This window comes from Ochotona princeps, chromosome 9, assembly GCF_030435755.1.
Source record: "Ochotona princeps isolate mOchPri1 chromosome 9, mOchPri1.hap1, whole genome shotgun sequence".
NCBI lineage: Eukaryota > Metazoa > Chordata > Mammalia > Lagomorpha > Ochotonidae > Ochotona > Ochotona princeps.
In genome coordinates, this window is record NC_080840.1 from 59614892 (window position 1) to 59640643 (window position 25752).

Genomic DNA, 25752 nt, shown 5'->3' on the forward strand with positions numbered 1-25752 from the left:
GTCCAGTGCGTTAAAGCAGCCAGGGACTGTTGGTTAAAGGAGGTAAGTTAGGGACTTACTCAGTTTAGAATAGAGAACTATGTTTAAAAAGCTTATTTTTCAGATATATTTAAGTTATTGATAATTGTGTGCACTAGAAATGGCTTCATTGATCAGCTGTGGTTTAGGAGAAAATATGTATCATTCCTTTATCTCTTAGGAAAGATCACAAAATTGTTGTCTTCTAAAGCACCCATTAAAGACTACTCATCCAAACACTAAAATGTTGGATATTACAGATACTTTTCATGTAATAATACATACAGATTATGTTTTCTATATCAGCCCCCAATATTTTGTTCCTACATAGGATGATGTGCTTGCAGGGAACTTTGGTAGAGAGCTGCCAATTCTGGTTGATTTCTAGGTTCTTGTAAGGGTGAATTGTATTACCATCAGCAAGTATTTATTGAATGCTTATTAGGTAGAATTATGTGCTAGGAAATGAAGAGTCAGGATTGCTAGTTGCTAATCAGAATTGCTGTGAGCATTTATAGAGATGCTAAGAACATTAATTCTGGGCAGAGATTTAAACAGACACAATCTTCAGATATTTGTTCAGTCCTAATCTAGTTTTTGAAAGATTTGTTAATTTACTAATTTTTAATGAAAGGCAAATTACCGAGAGAAGGGGAGGGAGACAGAGACAGATAGATCTTTACCTACTAGATCACTCCCCAAGATGGCTGCAATGGACTGGGCTGCGCCAAGATGAAACTAGGAGCCCCAAACTCCATCCAGGTCTCCCACAGCAGTGGCAGGGGCCCAAGTTCATGGACCATCTTCCACTGGTTTCCCAGGTGCATTGCCAGGGAGTTGAGTTGAAAATATAGTAGCTAGGACTCAAGTTGGCACTCACATGGGATGCTGCCACCACAGGCAGTGGCATAATTCACTGGGTCACAACACCAGCCTCTTAGTTTCTCAATTTAAAGAGTAACAGATGCAGACAAAATTTCTTTGTACTTGTCTTCCATGATTGCATTGTCTATAGCTCTGTCATTCTTCCTAAAGTTTACATCCTTTAATGTAAACTTGTATGTTCCTGGCCTAAGTAAACTTTATGATTTATTTGCTTATATATTATGAATGTATTCATTATATAAATATCTATATATCTGTATAAATATTTGTCACTAAAGGTATATGCTTAGACAAGTTCCTAGTATGTAATAGGGCCAAATAATGTCAGTATAAGAGTCCATCTTTCTTTATAATATGATTTTTTAAAAAATTGATCTTGCTTGTGATTGATTCAGAATAATATTCAGGTCAGGTATTTGGCCTGTCAATTAAAATGTTGGAAGAGAAGCCTGAGTGCTGGGCTCATGTCCCAACTCCAGCTCTTGTTTCTAGCTTCTTTAATCATGGCTAATGTATCACCTTAAATTAGGATTTTTTTTTCTAGCTTGTTTTAAAAAATTCTTTTTCTTTCTTTAGTTTCTTTCTTCCTTCCTTCTTTCCTTCCTCCTTCCCCTTTTCCCTCCTTTTTTCTTTCCTTCCTTCGTTAGGCTCTGGGGTTTCCTTTATGCTCCTCCCCCCACACTGATTTCCCCTACATATTATTACAATAGTATTAACCTTCGTAAGTAGTCCTAAGTTCATCATTCTGCTATGTAAGTGTATCTTGACATTGTAGGTATGGACGGTGGCAGAGAGTGCAGCATCCCATTGTCAAGCTATGTTTAACAACTGTATTGACAGTGCATCTTTGATTTGGAGGTAGAGATGCATGCTGCATTGGATCTTCACATTTAGCTACGTTATATTAAAATATTCATCTTCAGTTTTTTCTCCTATTTTTTTATTCATTTTTATTGGAAAGGCAGATTCACAGACAGGAGAGACAGAAAGAAAGATCTTACAAGCACTGGTTTACTCCCCAAGTGGCCACAACAGCTGGAGCTGAGATGATCTGAAGCCAGGTACCAGGAGCTTGCTAGAGGTCTCTGATGTGGGTTCAGGGTCCCAATGTCTTGGACCATCCTCTACTGCTTTCCCAATCCACAAGCAGGGAGCAGCTGGGAAATAAACTGGTGCCCATATGGGATCCTGGGCATACAAGGTGAGGATTTAGCCATTGAGTTATCATGCCAGGCCCTTTCCTGCTGGTTTTAACTAGCCCCCCACAAAGATTAATTTTTATTGTGGTGTGCGATAAGTTATGTAAGTTTATTTTCCACAATGAAGATAATAGTTTACAGCATCATTTGCTGAGTGATCCAATTTACATTGTTATCTAGAATTCAATACTTATGACATACCAGGGTTCCAAATATATGTGGGCTTATTGTGTTGTGGCCTATGAGTCAAATAGTCAGTTAAATCAGCAATTAATCAATTGTTGATCCAGGAAATATTTTTAATGACACAGGGGAGTTTGTTAATGGAATATAACAAGAGGTCCTGTAGCGAAACTCATGGACAGTCCTGCCTTTTTTTCTACCAAGCTTATATTTACATGTTTTTGGCAATCTCCTTTTTATTGTGTGGAGGTAATTATAGAACACTACCACAAAGTGTGACTCTTCGTCAATTTGATTCTGTCTTCTTGACTTACCGAATACTTTAGTAGGCACTGCAATTTTTTATTTTAAACTTTTATTTATAAAAATGAATAAATGTCATATATTTCACAATATACATTTCGAAACATAGTCATTGTTCCCCTCCCTTTCCTCTTGCCCACATTCTCTACCTACCCATCTCCTTCTCTTTGTCTATTTTTTTTAAGTTTTCGCAATGGCATGCTTTCGTTTCACTTTACAATCACAGTCTTAGCACTCCATTAAGATTTATGTATTTGGTTAATTCACAGCAAGTAGAAAAAAGCTTGCCATTCCTCAAGAGTATACACCAAGGCTACAACCAATAATCACATCTCAGAATTTCAACCTCATTCATATAGATCACATTTTTTGAAAAAAGAAAGCCAAGAATGACCTGGAAGAGCTATCATATCACTGGTTGTGATGCTCAGTTATAGATGAAACCTTTGGGGGTGGAAAGGACAATATTGAGTTACTGGGGTGCCTTACTAAACTTTGCCAGTCGTGGTTCTCTAGTTGTGATGGGAAGCACTATTTTCCCTCCTGTTCAGTCTTTTTTGTCTTGATAAGAAAGGAAATCTCCATTTATGTTATCTACCTTGTCAATTCATAATTGGAGTAGTTTTCAACTTTTTTCAAAATCCCTAATTTGAAGATTTTCTGAAATTGTAGAAACAATTTTTTACTTTCCTCATGGTTTGTCCTGGCCAGGCACGGATTGGTAATGAGTTTGTGTGTCCATTTAAGCATTGTCTCATTTTGGTCTGAGAAATTTAAAAGAATATGGTATTGATGCATGGATAGAATTGATATCTTTTTATGTGTTAGAACATTCTGTTCTCCTAAAGCTGGTTTAATAAAAACAATCAAATTATGATCTTTTCTATTTAGAAAGGAATAGTTTGATTATGTAAACTAAGTAGAGGTCATAGAAAATCTCGTATTCTAAGTCATCCATTCTTTTTTAATTCATTAAATATATTAGAGTAGTGGGATGAAACTTGTTGGGTTACATGATCCACTTCTTAATCTCATCAAAAGCTGCATTGCTCTGATAATTTTTTCTTCGTTTCTCCCTATGCTGCGTGTATCTGCGGTAGTTGGTAAACATGGTCTTGACAATAGTGAAAAGAGCATCACTCAGTTCATGCTTAAATAATACCTTCATTTGATACAGGCTGCAGCAATAATATTCAGATTTTACCTTATTTAGTGTAACAATTCCATTAGCAGCCTAATCAAGTGGAAGATTATTTGAGTTGAGTTGCAAGTATTCAACTTTTACACCAGTAAACGCAAAGTTCAGTGTCTGTATTTTATTTATAAACTTCTTCTATTTGAAAAAGGACTAGTTTGTCTTTAAATCAAAGCAAAAAGCATGGAAAAAATTATATGCTGAGTTTTCCATTCTTCCAAATTCACTAAGTTAAAATGGTCAAATTATAATTCTGTCAAATTTGAATTGAAAAGCAAAGGTTATTCCTTGTACAGGAAATCTGTAACTAGCAATGGATTAGAAAGAAAATGGTTTTCAGCAAAGGTGTAAAAGTGGTGGAAACATTTCCTCAGAATATGAAACTGCTATTGTTGGTTGTCCTCAGTGAACATGATTAGATGCAAGCAGTAATACAATTGATATCTTGAACATGTGCTGTGTGTTGAGATATTATCTCTAGTGGTTAAATCTCAAGACCAGATAGGCCATCGGCTTTCACTATTCTCTTACAGCGATGAAAGACAAGACTCAAGTTTGAGAACAAACCTATTCAAACCAAATTTTGGCGGTTTCCTGGCAGGAAACTCTTGAAATTGGTGCAGTTTTAATTTTTAAAAGGTCATCGTGCTTTGCCAATAATTTGGATTAGCAAATGTATAAGCATAAATACAATAATAAATGTTTATTTTATTTAAGTGAGTTTACTTTAAGGATGAATAGAGAAAATTTCTTTTAATACACCTTTTAAGTCTTCCATTTTGCCAATAATAATTTGAAGTTGCCCATGTTTATAATCATCCAAAGGTATTTACCATGTTATTATAAAATGAATGAGTAAGTGAAAATTGAACTGGTGAATAAAATACATTTCCAGAGGTTTGTTTAAACTCTCTGTAGGTATTTTCATGGTGTTGATTACCAATGGAAACTGACCAGAGTCATACAGACCGTAAATCAGTAAGTCATAATTACTGAGTATTCCTGAATTGCCAAGACAGAGCTATTTCTGTCCAACGATATAATATTCTTCCATAGACAGCCACAGTAGTATGGTGGCTCCAGGGTTATAACACAAATAAAGATCAATTACAACGTATATCTTACCAAATTAAAAAGCTATCTTTTTCAGAAAACAATTCCTAGTTAAATGAATGCTTCCGATAAAAATCACATGAATATTGAAAACAAGATGGAACATCAAAAATAAGAAATTGCCTTTTAAAAGAAATACTAAAAAGAGGGAATTGTGGATAGTATAGTTGAAAGAGAAGCAAGAAGAGAAAGTACTTTGTGCGAATTATTTTCTTCAAGCTGGTATTCCCTTAATTATTTTCCTATCCTTTGGCTTAACAAAGTGTGCCAAGGGCAGACTTTAAATAAATCGGAGAAAGAAGAAGTGGAACAAAAAACTTACTTTGATAATATAAAGGCAATTTTTTCAACCCGTGGGACCAGTGTTTCCTCTTGTGAATAGATTGTCTGTGAGCCGAATTGTTAGTGACAGATGAGCTATTAATTTAAAACAGAAATTGAATACATCTTATGGGATTTTTAGAAGTAATGGTTTTTCTTATAGTTTTTCCCTTCCAGATGTTCTTTTTAGAACAGGCAATTTTAATTTTCAAATATCCCAATGTATAATTAAAGTTGCAGCTTCACTCAATTTAAAGTATTAAATCTTGAATAAACTTGGATAGGCTGCTGCTTTGGCAAACTGAGAAACATGTCTAGAATTCTTCTGATTCTTCCTCCATTTGTTCTGTCTGGCACCTGCACTCTACTTTTCAGAACATAACTTCCTTTATATAATGTTGTTGTGGGCAGAAAGCCTTTGTGTCTCATTTTCCTTTTTCCAGTATCAAAAAATAATGTCTTATTTTGGATCTGGGCCTTTGTGTTTCCTGTTGCTCTTTCTTTAGTCACCTGAATATGCCTTTTTGCATGACCAGATAGTTTTGAACCCGAGAATCATGCTCATATTAAACTTTTCTTCAAGTTTATTTAAATCATGAGCTCCATTTCTTAAAAATATAATTGTAACTTGGGATTCACTGACACAAACATGTATTTATATTTTCAAGTCAAGAAAGTTCTAGGGGATAAGGCACTTTGCCTATCAGTTGAGAAATCCGTGTCTCACATGAGAGAACTTGGCTTGTCACTGCCCTGGCTCCTGACTCCAGTTTTCCACTAATTTGTTCTGGGAGGCAACAGATCATGGCTCAAGTAGTTGGATTCCTTCTACCTGGTGGAAGATCTGGACTGAGTGGTTCACTCCTGACTGCCCCTGGCTCATTTCTGGTTACTGAGAGCATCTGTAGAGAAACCAGATGGGAAGATACACTCTCTCTCACTTTCTGATTCTCAAATAAATAAAATAAAAATATTTTTAAAACATTCTTTAGGTAAGTAATAATTCTCAAAATGGGAACAATTTCTAATTCTAGATGAGTATACAGTAGCATAATACAGCTTTCCATTTACCATGTTCCTATTTCCCTTGTAAGTGTAATCACCTACACTTTATTACTTGAATTTGTGTTTTGTTTTTAGGAGATTTCAATCAGCAGATTGCCAAGACTCATTCTCGAACTCTAGGTCATTAATGAGGGTACTTAGCCATAAGTAAGATTTGAAAGCTTTAAAAGTAAAATGCTTGATGACATGCTCTCTGTTAATTTGCTCCTTCTTAACAATTGTTTCCTATTTCCAATGCCATTTTTGTGTTTTTAAAAGTTTCTTTCATTACTCTGAAAAGAGCAAAAGCAATGGGGTGAGGCAGGTGTGGTAGCAGGAGGGGGAGGTTCTGTTCAGGTTACTTTATCTCTCTGAACTTCAAAAATACATATTTTGCAAACTTGTTATAAATTAGGTACACAAAGTGGAAAATATTTTATTTATCAGCCTTCTGCTGTGATAATTTTGTGCAACAGACTACATTAAAATATGAAGGGTTTATAGAAACACTCATTGGATACTCATGGATCTGGCTGTGGTCTAGGCTGACATTAGGCTGCATAGGCTGGAGTCCAGAGTATGGGATAATTCATAACTGTTCCAATGAATGGCATAACAGCCAACTACTCATGTTCTTCTCAGGGGAGAAGATAAAAGCTCCTAGATGGCAGGAGGAAATTGCTATATTCCCAAGGGCTAAGTTTAACACAGACACTCTGATACTTCTTTTCACATTCTATTGAGCAAAGCTAGTCACACAGTCAATCTCAAAACCATTGGCAAGATGAAATTTGTAGGCAAATAATCTAATTTGTCATATGAAATATACTTAATTTACAATGAATACTTAAAAAGGATACTCCCTTACATATGATTCTAGCAAGTATATATTGCATTTAACCTTGCTTATTATGAGTGTAGATTGCTCAGTATTTATTCTAAATAGTTTAGATTTTAAGCTACACAATACCTGAGTCACTAGTGTAATAATCCTTTTATTTAAAGAACGGGATCTTCTTAAATTTGAAAAATGTGGTTTTATTTTTATCCTTGGTTTTCCTTGAATGTTTGGTATATATTGATATAGATATGATATTCTATACAAGTACAATTGGGAAGATTTCTCTGAATTGTTAGGATTTGAAGTGTAATGTGGAAAGAGAAGATAGAAAAGGAGCAATTCAGAGAGATGTTAAAATAAGAACTTGAGTGAGTAACTCAGTAGCAGGACTATTTAGGAGGCAGCAGATGCCAACATGGGTACCAGAGTTAAAGACTCAGCAAAGAGCAAGACAAAAGCCAAAGCAAAAGACGCCTTGTATGAATAGGGCAGCTCCACAATATTGAGTCTGTGAATGTTTCATATCCATTTGTGAAAGTCAGTATATATAAGCAACACATCTACTTACAAATCTGTTTGCTTCTATAAAATTCCTCTTTGCCACATTTTAAATCTTGATAATATTGTACCTTATTGGATCAAAAGCATTTTGAAATCTGTATTCATTCTTGGGCTTATTCTCAGGAGAAGAGTTTACCTCCTCTCTTATGTCCAGGATTTTCCCCACAATTTCTTAAAATTGTCTAATCAAAATTAGTCTCTTAATCTCTCCCTTGTGAGGTAGTACACATATATTTGGACTATATAGACTTTTTAAACAGGAAATGCTAATTATTTCCTGAAAACTATGGATTTGATTTGTTTCACTTTTGTTAAGTGGATCCTTAAAAATTACCATTAAAAGTAGAATGCAGGGTTTTTTTGCCAACTATTTTTCATGAACTAGTTAGCTGATGACAGTTGAGAAAGCTTTCATCCTCCTCATATTAAATGAAAAGCTCGTCTGTCTGTGACATTAATTCAGTAGATGAAAGGGTGGATACTTTACTTTTTACAATGCTTGCCTTTCAGCAACCCTTCCTAGCAAACCTGAAAGGCAACCTCTAACCCAGGCTCATTGTGAAGCACTTTTTACAGCTCTAGAAAGAAAAAGGGTCATCTAAAGATGAAGCAGCAGCCAGATTTCTCATGCCACCCTGAATGTACTTCAGACTTACTTTTTCAGTTTTGGAAGTTATTAGCATTACTGATTGATCTCAGTGTTATGAATTAAAGAAAATGAACTACAGTGAGTGTTTGAACCTGAATGGACAGTTTTATAAACAGCTGTGTTCAGTTTACATGTATAGTATCTGTGGTGCCTGCTGTGACTTGTAATCACAGAAATGCCAACACTGTGCGTGCACTGGGTCTTCATATTTATGGAAGTCTACACTGCTGATAGAATACATACACAGTAACACACCCAGGAAGCAGAACATCGTTCTCAGAACAGTTCTTCGTAACTAGTTGCATCCTTTCTTTACATTTTTCTATGGATGTTTCAGACACATTTTTTAAACAGAATGAAGCTTAGAATTGAATTATGTTTCTTTTGCTTAAAAATGTATTCATATACAAATTTTAATTCAGCAACCTAAAACAGTACTCCTAAAACTACATAAACACTTAAAAACTGTTCATGGTAGTGGGTCTGCAGATATGTACACCAGGCCTGATTTTAGTTTTAATTAAATAACAGTCTGAATTGCCTTAATTTTCTACAGCACAATTATTGTATCAATGTTTTAGTATGTTTTCCCTCAAAAGAAAAAACATGATATCCTCTGTTTATTTCACGGATTCCAGTTTTCCTGTCCACAGGACTGTACATCCATGGACATAAGAGTACTTTTCTGGGAAGTACACAGTATTTCAAAATTCCAGCATTGTAAAATATAGACTACATAAGCACAAATTCTCTAGGAAATGTTTGCATTGTTGATGAAAAATATAGAAATGACTAAAATTTACAATCCAGAAAATGATGAGGTTTAGAGAAGTAATGGTGAAAGAATTTGGTTAAATCAGTGAAAAATCTCTGTGGAAGAGAGTGATGGGGCTGTAGATACTCACAGCCAGACAGTGGGAGAGTACAGCCGATGGAAACACCGTCAGCCACAGCACAGGAGCATTCATGGGAATGAAGGAAAATATTTTCCCAAATGTGAATAGGGACACATGGCTGGTAAAAAACAATGACTTGGAAATGAATCATTGTACTTAGTCATTTAAATCAGTCAAATTTAAAATCAATGGTGAAAATATATCTAACAATAAGATTAAATTAATTTTACACATATCAAGAGATAAGGAGTTTCCAAGTTATGATAGCCATATGGGTCACAGCGTTTGCATTTTTACATAATTTAAGATTCTAGATTTAAAGAATTACATTTTAGTTTTTAATTCTGAAATTTCAATTTTTTCCCAGAACAAATTAGTGAACTATTTTATAAATATAACTGAAGAAATGAAGTTGTTTTAGAATACCATTGAAATTTTAAATTAATCCTAAGTAAGGGAGTTAGGGGGATGAGATAATTTAAGTGTATTCAGTGTTAGAAGAAAGAATGTCTAATACTCCACCACATTGTAATATGACTACAGATCAAAATAACATATACTTAAAAAAAAACAAGAGTTAAAGATTTTGAATGTTTTGCACCTAAAAAAATGTATAGTATATGTCTTCTATTAGCGATATTAATTTTTGGAGTTTAAATTGCAAACAATTTAATTGGAAATAGTTGTCATATTCAACAATAGAATGTTCATCACAAGAAAAGAAAATTGTTATTATTCTTAAGGTCTTCAAAAAATTCTTTGAAATTATGAATTATAAAAAATACATGTCTAAATTCATGCTTTTAGCCGAATGAATTTATAGTTCAATTCTGTATTTCTGTACACTTTTAAAATATTTATTTTTTTATTGGAAAGTCAGATATACAGAGAGGAGGAATAACAGAGAGAAAGATCTTCTGTCTGCTAACTCACTTCCCAAGTGGCTGCAGTGGCTGGAACTGAGCCCATCCAGAGCCAGGAGCCAGGATCTTCTGGGTCTCTCCCGTGGGTGTGGGGTCGAAGGCTTTGGGCCGTCTTGGACTGCTTTTGCAGAACACAAGCAGGGAGCTGGATGGGAAACAGGGCTGCAGAGATTAGAACCGGTACCCAATGGGGATCCTGGCACTTGCAAGGTGAGGACTTCAGATGCTAGGCTACTGCACTGGGCCCTGTGTAAACTTTTTGAGGCCTCCATCATATACCACATGGATAAATCTCACAAAAATTAAATGGAAAACAACAAATATAAAAGGTCAGGTAATGGAATAAGCTACTTATGATTCCATTTGTAGAAGAATGAGAAAAAACTGGAAACAACAACTGTTAGAGAAGAAATCAGAGTATGGGGTTAACATTGGGATTGGCTGTATTGTGAAGGGTGTACCAAGGAGGTTTTTAGAGGAATGGTTCTGATGTTTATCTTAACTTACATAATTTCACATAGACATTTTTTAAAAAGATTTATTTATTTTTCTAGGAAAATCAGATTTGCAGAGAGGAGAGACCAAAAGATCTTCCATAGACTGGTTCACTCCCAAGTGGCCACAATGGCTAGAGCTAAGTCAATCTGAAGCCAGGAACCAGGATCTTCTTCAGGTCTCCTACATGAGTGCAGGGACCAAAGGCTTTGGGCCATCCTCTAGTTCTTTCCTAGAGCACAAGTAGGGAGCTGGAGGGGAAGTTGTGTCAGGACACCAACACAGTGCCCATATGGGATCCTGGTGCATGCAAGGCGAAGACCCCAGCTATTAGGCTACTGTGCAGGCCCTCACATATATATTTAACTTTGAAAAATTTCATTGAAATTTCTGCTTCAGTTTTTTGCACCTTAATACATGTGTGCTAATTATAATAATCAAGATTTAACGATCACATTCTTATAATTCAAGAATATTATTTATTAGAATGTTGTCAAATATGCATCCTAAATCACATTGAGAACAGAACATTGCTTAAGTACTCATACATATTCATGTATTTCAGAACTTGAGGCAGAGAGAAATGTCTACTTTGGATAAGAAGAAAAATTGCATCTTATGGTGAGAAAGAGTGAAAACTGTTCAACTGTGGGAAGAAATGTACAACACATTGCCAAAAATATTAGATAATATTTATCATGTGTATAGCCAATTATTTCTATCTGCCAGTTGAATTTTTAAACTGAGTGATACTTTCATTAGAGCCCATTACATTTACAAAAGCACATATAATATCTTTAATTCGGTTCATATAAATTAATAATGTTTGAACTTCCTCGAGTACTTTCTACTTGCCTGTTTCAAGTGAGTTCCTGTATTAACTGATCCTAATTCACAAAGCGATTGGATGGGACAGCCACTGCTCTTTGCCTTTAAAGAAGAAGGCTTCCAGATGCACAGAGGCCACATTGTAATCCAAGTTCAATTACTAGTGATGCTTCATGAGATTAAGTCAGATAAATAAAAATGTCATGTTTAAAACCATTGTATTCTATTTATTTCACCTCCCAGAACTTAACGGGAGTTTTATTCTGACTCCTCCAGCGTGGAGCATGGACTTATATTTAGCATGGTGGTGGTACATCAGCCATGTGATAAGCTCTACACTGAAGGAGATGCCTTGAGATGAATACATACCTATTTTATAGGCATTCAAGGATAGAAAAGACACATATGAATATTTTGAAGAGGACTGATAACTGCACACAAGCAGAAAATAATAGCATAGAGAAAATGACCTTGACAGAAGAAGGTTAGGAAGGTTTCTTAATTGTGAAAATGTACTGATTGAATATTTAGGTCTCTGTGATTAGTATGTCTCTAATGTTTTATAGAGAAAAATGGAAGGTAGGTGTGTGCCCATGATTGTTCAATGGCAGGGAGATTCAAACTCCAGCTCTACTTTGGCAACTCCAAGATGCTCTGTGTCTGCCCTCAGTCTTATCTTGACACACAGTGAGTTGCATCTTGAAACTTCACAAAATCACACATTTGTACCAGAAGAGACATTTTCTTTATATCTCCTTTTATCACAAAAGAAAATCCTTACCCCTGCTGCTTTTTTTTTCTTAAAGATTCATTTATTTTTATTGGAAAGTCAGATGTACAGAGAGGAGAGAGGAAGATCTTTCATAGGCTATTTTACTCCCCAAGTGGCCACAATTGCCGGAGCTGAGCTGATGTGCTGCCAGGAACCAGGAGCTTCTTCTGGGTCTCGCACTGGGTGCAGGGTCTCACTTAGGGCCGTCATTGGCTGCTTTCCCAGGCCACAAGCAGGGAGCTGGATGGGAAACAGGGCAACCAGGACACAAACAGGTGCCCATATGGAATCCTGAGTGCAGGCAAGGAGAGGACTTCAGGCGTTAGGCTACCCTACTGGGCCCACACCTGCTCCTTCTTAAGCTCAAGTTAACATCTTCTGTCTTTTCAAAAGCCAGAGTTGTGTAACATGTCCATGCAGAATCTGCCACTGTCGTGCAGAATGGTGTGTGAAGACTGGCTTTGCCTCATGAACATGTACCTCTTGAGGATGCTACATAGACAACATGTGAGAATGTGATCAACCTGGTAAACCTGAGGCTAGCAGATTGGTAGGAAATAAGAAGTAGAAATCTGGTTATTGGTTAGGCAAGCTATGGCATATGCCACAGGAAAGTAATAGTGCTAATCATGATCATGCTCAGCTCTGGTCATTGTGGCCATTTGGAGAGTGAACCAGTGGATGGAGAATCTTTCTGTAAATCTGATCTGCCTTTCCAATAAAATTCTTTTAAAGAGCAAATAATAAGCATAAAGTGGCATTTTTGTATGAGTTTTGAGTGAAAACATTTTCCCTATGTTCACCCAGAGATTTCTCAACATTTAAAAATGGAAACAATATCTGAATGCTCAAGAATATTGTGTTTGATCTTTACACTTCAGAATATTTGCAGCATGGTGATTGTGTTGAAACTAACAAACACTACGTTCAATGATACATATTTCTTTGTCCATTTTTTTTTTTGCTTAGGAAAAAATGGTTGGCGATTAACACCTTAACAACAAATTTTGTTTTCTTGTAATCTTTATGTGGTCCTATCTGTTCATTGTATAGAAAGGTTTATAAACAAACCATTCAAATGTTTCTGAGTGCGCTTCATTCCCTCATCAACTTAAATCCCTTTTCACAATCTCAATTTAAATTCTCTTTGAGATGTTTCAAGTACTGTATTCCTTTCAGTAGTTATTAGTTTCTCAGTATGCTTTTCAGGTTTACAGGAAAACTGATCAGAATTACATCCACCCAGTGTAAAGGATGATATAGTAACACTTGCTGTGAATGTGGAGTCTTTCTTCAGTCTTTCATGGAGAAAGCCTGTTTTCCAAACCTTATGCGTGGGAATTCTGAATAATTACTTGAAAAAAAATATGTAATGATTTTTGTGTGTGTGCTTAAAATGCCAAAGAGTTATAAATGACACGCCTATACTTCCTGTGAATGTTATTTGCACCAAACCCTTTCATTTGTACATTTCTGGCAGGTTGCTTTTCTTTGCTGGGAGAGAGGAAACAAGCGTTAATGGTCACCTGAGGCTTAGGGCTGAGATTTTTTTAAGCGTGATAACTAAAAAGAAGTGTTGTGGGATGATGGAAAGAGACAGCTAACAGTTGGAGTGATGTGACTGTTAGTAAAAATATTTGGGCCCATGCTACTGTTTATATGGGCATTTTGAAATAAAGAAAATCACGATTACGAGCAGGTTAAGGAGAGAAGCAAAACCAAATAAATTTTTGACGAATACTTTTGAAATGAAAAATGTGCATGGGTGCAGTATTATACTGAGGATAAGTCTTTATTAGTTTAAAATTAGTGATTTCCCTTTTCCAGGTAGCAGCTTAGGCATGGGGAAACTGAACTAAGAAGTTGAGGGTATCCTATGTATTTACTCCATAAGTCATTAGACAACAACAAAAAATGTTGCAGACACTTTGGGAAGACAGTGTCGCCTAATTATGTCTCAAGGCGGGAAACTCAATTGTCAGGCGCTGCGGGGTCACAAACTGTCTATCATTCAGTCTATGGAACTGGTGGTTCCCATCTGGTCCTCATCAAGGCTTATGGGAGCCAAACAGCACAACTTCTCCATTCTAACTACTAGGTCCTGGAAACAGATGTGCAGCCCTGGAGAAAACAAAAGGAAGACTCTTTCTGTCTGCCCCCTTCCCGCAGTTCTGTGTCTCCAAGACTGCAGGTGTTCAGCCCATCCACACCCACCCGGTGCTTTCCAGAACACCACCTCCTTTTTCCGTAAGCGCTGTTAGAGGCCATCTCCGCATCTCACCAAGCAGAACTAGGGGGAGGACCTTTGCAAGCAAGAGTAGCTGGGAAGGGAGCCCTGCTTGCATACACCCCCTACGGCAGGGTCCACAACTTCCCCGCCCCCTTTTCTGAGGCCCAAGACACGCCCACAAGGACCCAGCGCCCAGCCTACCCTGCGCCAGGGCAGAAGCAGGGCGGGCAGCTGGTCGTGTTGCCCGCGGGCTCCTGGCCAGCACTGGTGGGGGTGGGGTGCGGGTGGGCAAGGAGGGGCGCTCACGTCACGTGTGCGCTCAAGGACCACAATAAATGCCTGCGAGCTCTCCGGAGGGTGGAAGCCCTGGGCTCCTGGCTCTGCAAGCCGCTGCTGCCTTCTGAAACAGAATAGCAAGGTCCCCGCTGAGTTCCTTCTCGAATTCCCGCCCCTGACCCTGCGGATAATGCTTAGAGAGGCACTGGAGTCCACTTCGGCAAGCTGAACAGGCAGCCTGCTCTCCGTCAGAGCTCCAGCTGCTACCTTTGAAGTGCTCTGTGTGCCCTCCTTTCTTCCCCGGTTGAAAAGGAATCCCAGACTCAGAGACTGGCGTCCTTGCTGTAGCCTGCACCCTTGTCGCCTCTGGACACGCAGTTCCTTGCTCCTTCCTGACCTGGACCCTGTGTGCAGTGGTGGGTGGAGGCTTGGGCGGCTGCGGAGGTTCCCGGCTCTCTAGGGAGCTTTGCGCTGGAGAGGTAAGGACTTTTCTCAGATGGTGCCGAGTGCTCTAGCTGCCACCTTTCTCTGGCTCCCATCACGAAAAAATGTGGGTGTATGTTGAGTTGTGGGGGCAGCTTGTAGTAAATAAGCCCGGAAGGTGTCTGGGCCGCTTGGAATGTGCAGGGATTTGCTCTTAGAAGTGGCTGTGGCTTTCACCACCTCGCTTTGCCACGCATTTCTCATTTGAGTTAGGCTAGCATTGTGCACCTAGCCGCCAACTGTGCTACTTGAATAGTATGTGCGCCGCAGGTAGAAGTAGAAGTTGCCAGGAACTAAAAGTTCCTCTGCATATTCTTGCCTGCGCTGTGGACTGCAGACCACAGGTTTACTCGAACTTTGCCAAAAATGGTGGGGGTCTTTCCTTGCGCTGAAGAAAAGAAGAGTTTTCCCTGACCTCAGTTATTTTTTGGCAGTATTTGATTGGGCCCACTACAGCCGTCCCTGTGGATACAAAGGCTGGGTAGCATTCTGTAGTTGTTTTAGAGTATTCCCCTTTAGTTGTAGAATGCTGTGAACATTGTGAATGTGAACCAGAGATGCACACTGGAATAAAATAGTGCTTGAAATACAAAATGATACCTTAAATTTCTCTAAGAAAAAAGAGGGACCTGTATATGGAAATTTATCATGCCAGATAGGTAATACCACATGTAGACTACAGATAATGTATAGAGATTTAAATTCTTGTAATTTAGAAGTTATTTTTAAGTTTTGGCCCTTCTGGGCTACTTTAGCAATTTATTTCATCCTCTTGGATAGTATGTTGGTGAAAACAGTGTACTATAAAAAATCGTCTGGAGGAAAAATGGGTCGGAGACAAGTCCCTTCAAAAAGTGGATGCCAGTTTTATGGCGTGCGGCTCTCCTTGTAATTGCTTTTGTTGGGAAATACCTGCCGGTAGTTTCACCATGCCCCTGTGACATGTCGTTATAGCTCAAAGAAGTGGAAGAGCGTTTCTTGGAGATCTTCCCCGGGAAGTCCCGAGGCGATTCACTATGAAGTGTAGCGCGCGGGAGTGGCTCCGAGTAACCACAGTGCTATTCATGGCTAGAGCAGTGCCAGCCATGGTGGTTCCTAATGGCACCTTATTTGAGAAGCTGTTGGAAAAGTACACGAATGAGGACGGGGAGTGGTGGACGGCCAAGCAAAGAGGGAAGAGGGCCATCACGGACGATGACATGCAAAGTATCTTGGACCTTCATAATAAATTACGAAGTCAGGTGTATCCGACGGCTTCTAATATGGAGTATATGGTAAGGAAGTTCATTATGTGCTATGCGGGAAAGAATTGCTTACTGATATTTTCAGCAGCCCCTATGGTTAAATTCCTTCATGTTGTCTTCCCTGTTTAACCAGTTGGCCTCCATGAACTTTGAAGAAAAGGTTTACTCTGACAGAATTTTCCTCTGCATATTCTTTTGTTACTTGGTATTCTTGTTATTTCTAAGAGCTCTGTGGAAAGCAAACAAAAAACTCTGAACTTTACAGTGAAACTCAGTGCCCATAGATGCAGTATGCCTACTGGGTGCTCAAAATCGGCTGAACTACTGACCCTTCTGAGCAGCTCTTACATTTACTTTGACATGACTTGGAACAGTTGCTTTCTCAGTCCTCATGGGACATTCTTGTGCAAGGTGGATGTGGAAGATTCAGAACGAATTTAAAGAAGCTTTCTCGAGTTCTGGTATAGATAGTTTCCGGTGGTCCCCGTTTCCTGCAGACATGTTAAGTGACTGTAAAGGAGCATGCGCCTGTAGCCCTGGGACTTGGGCACTTAGTCTTCTCCCTTTCCTGTACAGGGTACACTTCTGTGCTCACTTTATCTTAGAGAACTTTAACAATTTTTTTTTCTGGATCCCTAATTTGTAAACTCTGAAGGATGAAAATAAGCCTGGGTAAAGGGTTAATTGAAAATGCACAATTTATCCTTAATCAACTTAAACTTACCCTTAGAGTAAATTAGAAAATTTGAGTAACAAAATTACTTCTTTAAGACTATCAGCATTTGACTCATTAGCATATTACATCATAACCTCTATGTTTATGAAACTTCTGAAAGCATATTATGCCAGTGAATGGAGAATGAGCTAGTAAGGCCTTAAATTAAGTAGTGGCTGGAGACAGTGTTGAATTAGCATTGGAAATGATAGTTATCTTTTGAGTATCTTGCCAGACAAGAATTACTTCTTAAATATTCAGTTGAGAGGTAGAGAGAGATTGAGAAAGAGACAGGGAGCTCTCATTGGCCAGATCGCTCCTTGGATTTCCACAAGCTGACCTAGCAGGAGCCAGGAGCTGGGGACTCAATCCAAGGCTCCCATTCGAGTGGGAGGGGCATGACTCTGCGCCATCATGTGCCTCCCAGGGTCTATATTGCTGCCTTGTTTGAATTTGGAGCCTGAGCTGAGAGCAGAACCCAGGTTCTTTTGTATGTGATGTAGGTGTCTTAACCACTAAGCCAAAAACCTGCACAAAGCATATGGTAACTTTTAATGCATTTTAAGTTTTCTTGTTTTTTGGCCTGTATTTCTGTACTTTTAATGAGTAGTTCTTGTTAAGTACATTAACTCCAGTTGTCCATAACCCATCAGAAAATATGGAAACGTATTAACTTTTATGTGAAAAAAAATTTACTCCTCAGAGACCTTGCAGATGAAGTACTGGGCTGTGGGAATCAGTCAGTGAGGCTTTAAGTTCTAGCATGGAGCCATACTGGCTGTGTGAATTTTGAGTTTCCTTGTGTTTACCACATGCCCTTGCCTCAAATGTTTGCTGTGAAGATTAAATGAGATAACGTGAATGAATCGTATCTCATTTTTAGGCATATTTGCTGTGCTTAGGACTATTATTACATCATATGAGGGTACTTCTAAAAATTTGTTAAAAATGAAAAGACAAGCTTATTTTGATACAGAAGTTAAGAAATCTGTTCATCTGAGGGGTCGTCCAAACATTCATGTAAATGCATATTGTGAAGAAAAAACTATCCATGGATTTTGAAATTTTTGTACCAAAATAAACTTTTTTTTCAGGCCTATTTTTTCAAGACATATTTGAAGTCTTCTTATAAAAAACTAGATCTGTTTCTGTGCAATGTTTATTACAACCTCTGAGGAAATGAGTAGTTTTTCCCCAAATTATGTGCAGGATATGATATCTGTAATGTTTTCCACTTCTGATTTTGAGTGTTTTCAGCTGTTTTTGCCAGGTGAGAAAACCCTATGGCTCCTTTACATGTGACCCTTTCAACAGAAAGTGCCAGGTGGGGAAGCTTTCCAGGAAGACCTCTGGAACCATGTGGATAGAGACTTACTTGCTCTCTATTTACAACAAAGAAGTACTTGGGAGTTCAAACCCACAGAAAGAAACCTGAGCATATTTGTATTTTAAGTAATCTGGAAATCATGAAAGAACAGTTCAGTGATTCGTGCTCATGACTGCCTACAGAAATAATAACTGTCTATTATATGATGTCTGGTCTGGGATGTTTACATGAGTTTCTTTTTAGCTTCATTGGCTTCATTCTAACCTTGAAATGCAGATTCAAAATCCAGCCAGGGTTTATGTTGTGTTGCCATTAGATACTATTAACCCTGGAGCCGTGTCTTGGCTATTCCACACTGCAGAGAAGCGTGTTCACTGGCCAACAGTTTACAGTGGAATACCTTTCTAGAATACACATTTATGAGGAGGTCTAAAAGATAATACTATTTTTTGATTAATGTGTTTTGAAGCAGTAAAAGAAAAGATATTGATGAATTATTTAAAATTATAGTTCATTCAAATAGTTACTTAAAATGGATTCTAAGAAAACAAAATTAGAACTGGCCAAAGAATTGTTGCCTGGAAAATCTGCAGCAGTCTATGAAAAATGCTACCACTTTTGGCCACTTAAAAACTATATAATATGCCATACTGTGTGTTTGGACATCCAGTTACTTTGTGTGTGCTTATTACTTAATCTCCCTCCTTTTCGTCGAATCCCTGGTAGCCAAACCAGATTCATGCTTATTCATATTACATCCCTACTTTTCTCTTACCATCATTGAACTTGTAAGATTAAAGATAGAAAGGCATATTTTCCTTTGAGGAGTTTGTAGGTTGACAAGAAGGAATAGACACATTTGAAACATTGCTGGTAAGCAATGACACAAAATTATTTGTTCCTATCAATAATGTCAGGGGGCCACGAAATGGTGGACTCTTCCTGATTGTGGGAGCAAATCAATGAAGAAGATCCAGCAGATGCTAATTTATGAAAGTAATTGAAACCATGGATTGTAGAGAAGAGTCAAGAGCACATTAGAGGAAGGGGAGTTGATAAACACATTGGGGCAGGCATTGGCTGGATAGTTAGTTGTAGGAAACTAGAAGCATGTTGGGTTGATTTAACCACAGGCCACTGGCAGAATCAGGAAGAGGAGGAATGCATTGTAGTGATAGGAATTAGTCATTTCAAATTTGGAGATAAACTACATTATTTTTGGGTAAATTGATAACCCGGAGATGTTAGATCTTCCAATGAGGCTGTTGCAGAAGAGGTAATGTGCTTATGGGTGATGGGGAATTCTGGGTTTGGACTTAGGGAGCATCATGTTTTGTCTTTGCTGCTGCTTACTGAGCATGTGGCCTGTGACAGCAACTATTCTAGGTATTGTTTCTCTCACTTGTGAAATTGGTGGGAAAATATCTGCAGAAGCTATGTGAGACAAGACATTTGATGCTGTTGAACAGCATCATTTGCTTTGGGATTTTCCTTCCATGAATTTCAAGACCACTCAGTTGGTTCTTTCATTCCCATGTCATTGTTTCCTGCTCCTTTCTTAGGAGTGAATGTCACAGCTTTGGATTTTTACAGTTCTCCCTTTCTACAGTCTTTTCTACAACTTTGACTTTAAATATTGTTGTGTATTGCCTGATAAACATTTTATATCTGTGTCCCACAACTCTCTCAACTTCATTTTCATATTTCCTGTATCTATATCTATATCTGTCTCTATCCTGTATCTTTGGTTATTTCAAGATGAATATATCCAAAAGACAGCCAACTGCATTATCCATTTCCTGTACCTAACTAGACAATCTATTTTCCTTCATTTATTTTTTCTCAGGGAATATAATGAACATCTGTCAAGGTCCCTCTAAGAAGAAAAAAAATAAGGAGAAAATGGGGGACATACTCAACTTCTGCTACCCATTATTAGGCTTGCAAACACAATTATTTTTAAAATCCTAGAGAGTCCTTAGGAATGTTTTTGAATCTGCTCTGTCTTATCCCTAGTCTTTGCTCATTACCTCACATCATGTTGGTACCACAGCTTTGCAGCCAGCAGCCTAGTTTCCAGTCTCTTCCTGCTTTATTTCTTAGTTAGTCTACCCAGTTTGCTATTACTAAAGCTGAATTTCCCCTCAAATTAATCTGTGTTGGTCATACAGCTGCACAAAAGTTCAGCTTGGCTGCTCACAAGTCTAAGCCACCTTGGTTAGCTTGTAAAAGAAACAACTGTAGTCTAATTGGCACGGTTGCCTTCAACTTTGTGTGTCTATGAACTTGGGCTGCCAGTATCCTATTCCCTCTTCTGATGATGGATGTGCCCCTCAGATTCCTGAACACCCTTGAGTATTCAGTGCCTTTGCATCCTATTTCTTCTTAAGAAACTCATCCTCAAGACTAAACTCATACATCGTCTCCCGGTAAGACTTTCATGGGCATATCCATTCTGCCGTCTCGTGCCTGGAGTACTTTATTGTAGTTGATATATAATATCAGAATTTTGTTGCAGTGAAAAGTTACTTCTGCTTTTCATTCCATGTCTTTCAGCTGCTGGAAGGATGGGGAGCACACTTTACATATTTTTTAAGCCATTGCCCAGTAAATAGAAGAGGTACTTAAGAAATGTTTGTTGATTGAATATTGCGAAATGTTCAATAAATAGGCATTGAATAAAGAGATGGATGGGGGAATAGGAAAAGTATATATGAAACAAATATGGAGGTTGGACAAGAAAGATAATTAAAATGGTATACATTCTGGAAGATAGGATGTTAGCAACGTAAGAGATTGGAACTAAGAAACAAATGAAAGGAAGACATGAATGCTTCATGTATTCAGCTTTTTCCCTATTTTGTCAAATATTATAGGATGCTAAGGATATTCTATAGTGTAGATTTATGGAGCTTATAGGGAATATTTTCAAATGTTTTACAATTTTATTAATAAAATTATTGGGTGATTACCATTTGTCATAAAATTTAACTGGGCCTGTAAAGATATTGTAAGTTGATTAAAATTTAAGATAGTTTACTCTTAAAGTATATTTAAACCCAGCATGTACCTTAGCAACCAGGACATTTGGGCAAATTATACAAAACCACCATTTTCCACTGTTAAGTACTCTTTCCATGTTTGGCAGATATTCTGCGAGGAGTGTTGGTTGGCCACGCATGCTTATTCTCACCTCACATCTGGGTCAGGATATGGGCAGAGTCTTTGCACAACAGTTTTCCACACGTAAAGCAAAATACATCTGAGTACACATTCTTTTGCTAGGCAACCAGTAGCTGTGAGCCAAACACCTGGTGGTACTCTCAGCCTTTGAGGCATATTGCTGGGAAGAGTGGTTTCATTTCAGTTTGTCACTTAGATTCTACAAAGCCATGGTGAAAATTGAAAATCAGGTTCTGTTGTTGTTGTTTTATTTGTTGTGTTTCAGAACAGGTAACTCCAGACAGTGGATATTGGCGGCTAGTTGATTGGTTAGATGCATGTTGCTCTGGGATGTAAAAACGTCAGTTTGTTACTCTGCTTATTCCCATTCAGTTATATTTCCTGACACTGCCATCAATAGCATGAATGCAGAATAGCTGCAGATTAAGAGATGATGACCCCATTGGTCATTTATTTAGAGTTCAGTGTTCACATTATTTTTTAATCTCACTATAAGTTGCAGAATTAGCTTCCATTAATATATTGTTGCAACTCTTGATTCCTAGAACAGTGATTTTATATGTCTGTCAAGCAGCACTTCTCTGAAGACTTTCAAAAAATGAATGTTTTATCTTTTATTAATGTACCATATCTATATTCCAGTAAAGCAACAGGAAATCTCTCTGTTGGTTCAGACTATTGTCATTAGCAAAGGTAACAGGATTTCTTTATTCCAAATTTAGAATTGTTTCTTTAATTTTTTAGTATTCTTTAATAATGTTGTTTAGCTACAATAAAGTTGTTCATTATCTTTTTACACAAAATTTTGATGTTTACTGAACATTTTGAAATATTTGTTTTCCTTAGTCGTTGACATTTGCTTTGTTTTTTTTTGTTTTGGAAATTGCACTGTAGGTAGCAACTCCCAAGAGTTACAACCTAAATTCTTTTGAACTTGGCAGTTACCCTGGAGTTCTGGGAGAGTGATTCCCTGTAAATGTAAACTGCATAAACATGCTTAAGCTTAAGGAAGATATGAGAAAGGATGCAGTTTCTATAGGGAAATGGAACATCCAGAGCCAGGGAAAGTATGTTTATTCATTTCTTCATTTGGCAGATGTTAAAGTTAATCATAAGCCAGTTACTGCAATTGGAGCAATTGTGAAGGCCCCAAACCTACTCAGCAAGGGGTCCCTGTTACTGACAGAGACTGAGCAAGGGAGGAATTGTGGGGATTGAAGTCAGAGATTTAATCTTCAGAGACAGATACAGGTCATGGTAAAGACTCTCATTACTTAGTGATTAAAGTGGAATGTAGGTGTATGAATAAAGGAAGGTATGATTTTATCTTCTTCCAGGATCATTTTTGTTTGACTGAGAATGTATGTTAAACATTAAGATGAGGAGCAAGAGTCTAAGCAGAGAGTGAAGTAATCTTTGCTGTAATCTTACAGTGGACACTGACTAGGAGGGGGTAGTGGCTATTAATAGCAAGAAATAGTAAGCATATAAGTATAAAGCATTATAATTAGTACAGTCATCTTGAAACACTCAAGGAAACTTGGTATAATATTAATGAAATTGAATTGGCCACCCAAGCAACAATAGGTTGGGATTTCCTGCATCTGTGCAATGTCCAAACTCATCCAAGCCTTGGTTGTAGTTTTTAAAGACTGTTGGGCAACTCCGCTCTTGTTTATATGTCAGTGGGAAAGATTCCAGATCCCTTTAACATGCAGGGGCTTCCAGAGTGGTTATAGATATTCCAGAAATCACTCCTTTCCTCTTGCTAATTTATCAACACTCTCGCTAGAGATTAGAAGAGGCAAAGCTTCTAGCTGCTAATTCTCAGAACAAAGATGCTTCCTGTTTTCCAAATACTATCCCCTTCCTTTCCAAAACCCAATCTTCTTCCTCACTCTCCGTCAAAAAAGATGATGAAAGCTTAAGTCTGAGAAGCAAAATAGAACAATAGTCTAGTGGATAGGTTTTTGAATGTGGAATGTTGTGTATAGCTGTTGCCTGGGGCACTGTGGCACCTGTCGAGTTCTCACTTTCTAAGAAAAGGAGGAATGTAGATAGAATAGCTTTTGGTGAATACTCTAGCTCAGTTTTAGGTATACTAACTCCAAGATTTAACTTACATATTCAAGTGCACTTGTCAACTATGCAGTCAGATACATGTAGTCTAATGTTGAACATAAAGCTATAAATGATCAGCATTAATACAGCACTTTCCATCATGAAGAGACATGAGATTATCTAGGGAGTAAATGCACAGATGTTTAAAAATAAGTGCCAAATGCCTTTTCAAGGGTAGAGAAGTGAGGAGGGTGACTTATCTAGTTATCAGTTAAAAAGAAAGCCAGGAAAGCATGATGGCCTGGAAACTAAATGAATGCAGAAAGGCTGACCAGTTGTTATGTGCTGCATATAAAGAAAGCTTAAATAAAATAATTGCATTTTTGATAATTTTATGACATGTAAAACAATATGGAGGCTACAAGAGAACTGATAATATGGTTTGGGTGGCCGTGTATGGATCCAGCAGTTGTTCAAGAGTGGGATGGATGGTGGGCATTTGGCACAGTGTTTGAGATGCTAATTGGGATTCTGGCATTTCAAACCATATGTCTGAATTTAAATCTTAACTCTATTTCTGACTGTAGCTTCCTGCCAATGTGTGCCCTGGTAGACAGCAGCTAATAACTCAAAAGACTTGAGCCTTTGCCAACCAAGTGAGAGAAGTGGTTTGAGTTCTGGGCTCTTAGAGATTTCAGCCTGACTCATCCATGACAATTGCTGGCATTTGGGTTGTTGAAGCATTTGTTAAGACAGGAAGAGATAAAGGACAAAGTGAGAATGAAATCAGGAGTTTTACTTTTTTGGCTAATAGTAGTTTGAAATGTCATAGCTCAGTTACTACTAATAGTGGGAAATGAGATTCACTATAAAAACATGGATATCCTGTAAATGTTATTAGAAGCTACCTGTCCCAAACTGACTGGGAAATATCCTCCAAGGGGAAAATGGACAGAGGTTGTAGCCTGGACTAAAACACTGTGGGTTGGGGGAGGGTTGAACAGAAAGAAGATGAGAAGATGCAAAGAAGCAAAAAGGAAAAGAACAAATGGTCAGTAAGTTTGGAGGAGAAGATGGGATACACTCATGTCTCAGAAGCCAAAAGAATGTTCAGCAGGGAGAAGGAAACTTTTTTCAATGTCATTGAAAAACTACATTACATGAAGATTCAACAATGGACTTATCAATACAGAGATCATCGGTGGTGACCATGTTGAGAGTAATCTCAGTGGCTTTGAAGACTCTGAACTCATGAAGACCTTATGAAGAAGTAAAAAAAGAAAGGGATGTTAGGGAGTGGAAAAGTTAACTAACCCCTAAATATGATAATCACAGAAATGGGGTAGTTACAAAGGAGAAGATGGGAAACTTTGCTTTTTGTTATCGTTTTGTTCTTGTGCTTGAGAGAGTGTGTTTATAGGTTGATTTGAAGGGAAAAGATGAGAAAGCACTTAGCATAGGAGGTAGGAAGTAGTACTACTAAAGCAGTTCATTCATTGTAATAAAGAACTCAAAGCAGGAGATTCAGGCTTTTGAAAATTGACAGAAGTTTTCAAGTGGATGCCTTTGTTTTTCCAGTTAACTGTAAAATTCCATCAGCTGAAATTGAGTGACCAAGAAAGGAGGGAGTCCGAAAAAAAAGTGCTAGTGAGAATGGGGAAGAAAAGTGCCTGAGTCCTCTCTTGATGGCAATGTAACTGATGCAACCATTATGGAAGACAGTGTTTAGATAGCTCAAATCTCTAAAAGTAGGCCCACTATATGACTCAGCCATCACAGTCCTGGTAATTTTTCCAAACTAAATGGCATCAGTATATGAGAGAGTTACTTGTACTCACATATTTATTGCAGCTCAATTCATGATAGTGAAATCAATTCAAATGTCCATAAACTAATCACTGGAGAAGGAATACTACTCAGTCATGAAAAGAATAAAATCTTGCTTCTTTGCGACAGAATGGATCTGACTGGAAATCATTATGCTTGGTGAAATATGCCAGTCCCAAA

The 25752-nt window shown here is 37.8% G+C and overlaps 1 protein-coding gene across 1 annotated transcript in view; it reads left to right on the forward strand.

Moving 5' to 3' along the window:
* The first annotated feature begins 14875 nt into the window (after positions 1-14875).
* CRISPLD1 (cysteine rich secretory protein LCCL domain containing 1) overlaps positions 14876-25752 on the forward strand; it is a 44195-nt gene continuing 33318 nt past the window's right edge. Inside the window, exons 1-2 of the mRNA XM_004588060.2 lie at positions 14876-15211; positions 16170-16489. Coding sequence (XP_004588117.2) covers positions 16232-16489 — 258 coding nt within the window. The 5' untranslated portion in view covers positions 14876-15211; positions 16170-16231. The remainder of the gene's footprint in view (positions 15212-16169; positions 16490-25752) is intronic.